This window comes from Rhagoletis pomonella, unplaced genomic scaffold, assembly GCF_013731165.1.
Source record: "Rhagoletis pomonella isolate Grant_MI unplaced genomic scaffold, Rhpom_1.0 Rhpom_scaffold_00009, whole genome shotgun sequence".
In the NCBI taxonomy this organism is placed as follows: domain Eukaryota; kingdom Metazoa; phylum Arthropoda; class Insecta; order Diptera; family Tephritidae; genus Rhagoletis; species Rhagoletis pomonella.
Genome location: NW_023458563.1, coordinates 22179295 through 22183713, shown reverse-complemented (window position 1 = coordinate 22183713; position 4419 = coordinate 22179295). Strand labels below are relative to the sequence as shown.

General features: G+C 38.2%; 1 protein-coding gene across 1 annotated transcript; it reads right to left on the bottom strand.

Moving 5' to 3' along the window:
- Positions 1 to 10: 10 nt before the first annotated feature.
- LOC118745636 lies at positions 11 to 4025 on the bottom strand. The gene is made up of 3 exons (XM_036479175.1): positions 3842 to 4025; positions 3654 to 3771; positions 11 to 3591 (listed from the first exon to the last, which is right to left on the bottom strand). The coding sequence occupies exon 3, from the start codon at positions 2778 to 2780 to the stop codon at positions 1707 to 1709; it is 1074 nt and encodes a 357-aa protein (XP_036335068.1). The 5' UTR covers positions 2781 to 3591; positions 3654 to 3771; positions 3842 to 4025; the 3' UTR covers positions 11 to 1706.
- Positions 4026 to 4419: the final 394 nt, after the last annotated feature.

Sequence of the window (4419 nt, the reverse complement as noted above, 5' to 3'; positions counted from 1 at the left end):
ATAGCTGCAATACAATACTCACTAAAGACGCCTAGATTAGTAACCGTGGATCGGTTGGGGACGAAACCATGTTGATTGGGTGAGACTAGACTTTTTGTCGCGAAATACATTTTCTCCTTGACGATAACTTCAAAAAGTTTGGAAATTGTTGAAAGTTTCGAAATGGGTCTGTAATTACAGACATCACTTTTGCTGCCACTTTTAAGAATAGGGGTAATTGAAGTCAATTTCAATTCATCATAAAAAATACCGGAGGCTAGAGACCTATTGAAAATAATTTTTAAAGGAGAAATCAAAGCAGGACACTTCTTTATAAAGTTTGAAGAGAGCCCATCAATATCTTGTTTTGCAGAAGCTGTTAGATTTAAAATTCCATTAGCAATATCGTCAGACGAAAGTCTAAGGGAGCCAAAATTAGTAGAATTCACACTAGCAGAGAAACTAGAATCCACAGTAGGGTAATCATCTACAAAATTAGAACTAAAAAATGCAGCAAATAGATTTGCAACGTCAGCTGGAGTGGAGGCACATTTATCTTCAAAAAATACAGCTGAGGGAATACTAGAGTTGTTCTTCTTAGACTTAGTAAAATGCCAGAATGATTTCGGATCTTCTTTGATATTGGATTCAATACCTAAGATATAATTTCTGTACAGGAATTTATTCAAGCAGTTAAACTTTTTAAGATGGACCTGATATTTTTCAAAGAAAAACTGACTTCCAGAGGCCTTAAACTTATTATAAAATTTGTTTCTAAGATTCTTAAGTTTTTTCAAGTCACGATTATACCACGGTAATTTATAGGGTCTTTTTCTAATTAATGGAATGAATTTAAAACAAAAATCAGAAATTACAGATTTGAAAGTAGCGAAGCATTTAGCTACATCGGGGCAAGAGAGTAAGCTTTCCCAATTTAATTCACCCAGTAATCTATTTAACTTGGGATAATCGCAGGCTGCATAATTAAACTTAGGTTTGTCACCAGCATTGAAAGACGGGAATACATAAAATTCAAATTTAAGAAGCAGAGGAACATGATGCATATTAGATGGAGTGATCGGATTGTGGCAAACTTCAATGTTACATTTAATATTATCACTAATAAATATGAGGTCAAGAATTCTATCCAACTTGTTAACAAAATTATTGATTTGTAATAAATTAAGGCTTAAGAGGCTATCTATAAAGTACACTTCATGGGACGCATTGACATTAATTGGCGAGAGACCAGCATTGGAAAAAGATGTGGACCAAGATACATTACAAAGATTAAAATCGCCTAACACACAAAGGTGGTCATCTCCTAGCTTATTTAATACTAAAGACATTATGTTGTCAGCATGCGCTTTATAAAGATTATAATTACTATTAGGCGGGATATAAGAAACAATCAAAAACAGAGAGTCATGACTAGATGAGGCACTGATGCGAACACAAAGCTGATCCAAAAGGGAATCATCATTTTCAAGCGAGACAGAGAACGAATGAAATTTACGCTGAATCGCAATAAGAATCGACATCGAAATCCCTTTGCGAGCTAATAGAGCGTACCGCTGCTGATTTTGTTCGAAGGCCTGAAATATTCTGGAAATAAACCTTCAAAGAGCTATAATTATATATCTGCCTATTAACATTTAAATATGCATTACAACAAAACTTATTAATATCCAATACTACGGGATCAGGCGCATCCGAGGACAAATGAACTAATTCGGATGAGTTTGGTTTGTCCCTCTATGAAAAAAACGGAACGGCCGAACAGAAACATTAGCTGGCCACAACTCTGGTCTCATTAGATTTTCGCAATCGAACTCGCTGACGCCAAGCTTAAAATTGATATAGGATAAGGAATCCAGTCTCGACTCTTTTTTGACAAACTTGTAGCAGGTTAAGTGCCGCTTATCAATGCCAGCGTGTCTCACCACATAATCAACAATATTCTCACAGGAGACGGTTGGCACGAAAGACGAAAGGTGCAACCACTTAAAGCGGGCAGCTACTCCAAGATCACTACAATTATTTGATCCCATCACGCGAGTTCGCTTTTGGATGTGCTTTGTCCTTTTACTCTCAGCAGTAAGCCAAACAGGGCTGCGGGTAGGAGAAGGAGGATTAGGCACTTCCGCGGCCGTAGCATTAACAGCTTCAGATTTAGCACTAACACCACCAGTCGGTATATGTTGTGAAACAGGTGGCAAACCAGCAGAAGAAATATTGTTCACAATTACAGGAGCGAGTAAAGATGAATTAGCAGCAACAGAAACATTAGCAGTGCATGGTGTTGTTGGCTTCGTGGTGGTAGTAGTACCCGCAAGTAAATTGGCAGTGCAACCTGCGACAGTATTTGTGTCCATGAGGCCGTCAACATGACGTACTGTTTTAGAGCCACTAGAACTAGCAATCCCGCCAGAATCAGCTTTGCGAGCGGGAGAGATGACGTTAACACTCTGAGCCGATGTGCGCTCAGACAAGACGCTTTTAGAGCCAAACGAAAGAGGGGCAGCGGGAGCCACAACAGCACCAGGCGATGAACAGTAATTATTGTTGTTGTACGAAGCACTAGCATCAAACTCAGCAGCCAACAAACCCACATTAACAGCATTTAAATTGCTTGCATTCAAATTGTTGGTGGAATGCAAAGATAAAATAAGATTTTTTAATGCATCAACTTGAATAGAAAGATCTTTGAATTTAGCATCAAAAGCGTTAGATATTAACTCAATACTACGCCTTTGGGTCCCCATGACCTCGTCGAGAACTTTGCAAAGTTTCTCCGGCATGATAACACAGTCTTCACAGAGGTAAATTAAATGCCGGTTAGTTCATATCGTATTCAGATATGCCTTTACAACACGCACGATGGAATGTTTTCCGGCTAAAACCATTACACGGCACCAAATTCGCGTCAGATCTCGAAAACGCTTTACTACATTTGCCACAGCAGTTGGCCATTACGAAAGAATAAATAAAATATCGGAGCAAAAAGAAAACACGTCTGCACACAACGAGAGCTAGCTAGCATTACAATTGGTGGCTATAACAGAATACCATTTCAGCCACTGGCCACTCAACTGAAGTTCGATTGCCATCCATAATCGACCAATAAAATCGGAATTGAATATGCCTTCACGTTCTGCAGCCTGATAAATATTTTGTAAATGTGTGCTCTGTCCGCTAACGAACTCCAGCCATGACTAAAATATCATATGTGAAGCCTCCGTCTGACTAACGATCGTCAAAGGCATACCAGAAGATGTTTCATCAGCCTACATAGTTTTGCGGCCATCGTCTTCTTCGAGTAGTTTCTTCGATTCCAAAAACTTTACAACCTGTTATCATGCGTGACTGATAAAAATTATAGGAGTAATTGTAACAGCTAATCTGTCATAGATTTTAACTAGATACTACATCACGTGCTTTAGTTGAAATAGTTGAAATAGCTGAGGTGTCGGCAAGCTGTTGGAATTATGAGGAGATGGCGTTTGTCCAGATATCGAAATCATTGCACCGACGGCTTTGACCAGTACTGCTGGTATACATATATTTAGCAAGAACAGCAGTGCTTGCGGCGTTTTGTTCTGCAACAATAGCCTGCAATGATGACATATCCTATGATGTTGTCGAACAAAGATATAAAATTGAAAATGACTAACCTTATTCAGATTGCAAATCGATGCTCTCCAACGTTGTGTACTCATCATCTTCAAATACAAGTTCCTCGCCACGTTATGTATTTTCTATTTATGTACGCTGGTGGGCTATCAGACGCTCCTACAAATGCAAATAAAAATGTTATGAGAAAATAGGATATAAATTTGCACTATGGAATTCCAATGCTCACATTGTACAATAGATGTGTGGGGATTCCGGCTGATTTGGAAGACCATCTTTTGTCACGCCCAGAACGCATTTACCAAGAGGAAAAACCGCAGGGATTGCAGTAGCTCTCCTTGCAATGACCGTTGATGATGCTGTGCTTGTAATTCATGGTCCGAAAAGAAAGAAATTTGCATTAATCAAATGTTAAACACATCAAATCAATAAATTTCAATCTTTTGTTTACCATTTCACAAACTGAGTTACCAAGAAATAGAAACTCACCGCGATGCGATACAAAAATAAAAAAATAAAAACCAACAGGGCTGCATTTTCTTGGTAAACAACATTTTACAACAAGCGCTCAGAGCAATCTGATCCGCAATATTATTTTGGAAAAAATAAGAGTTGAAAAGAGCTTTTACACTTGATTATCATATTATTTAATTAGGGCAAATTATTGTGTAGAATATAATTGTATTATCTCAGACTTTTTTTCAATGTTTTCTAATATTCGTTCTTTTGGCAAGCAAAAGCACCCATGCGCTCAATTTCTTGTGGGGAAATTTGGTCCACATAAAGGACTTTCACCACGAAACAGTT

What these genes read in the sequence shown, in the direction of transcription:
- LOC118745636 (XM_036479175.1), bottom strand. Translation starts at nt 2,780, where the DNA reads ATGCCGGAGAAACTTTGCAAAGTTCTCGACGAGGTCATGGGGACCCAA.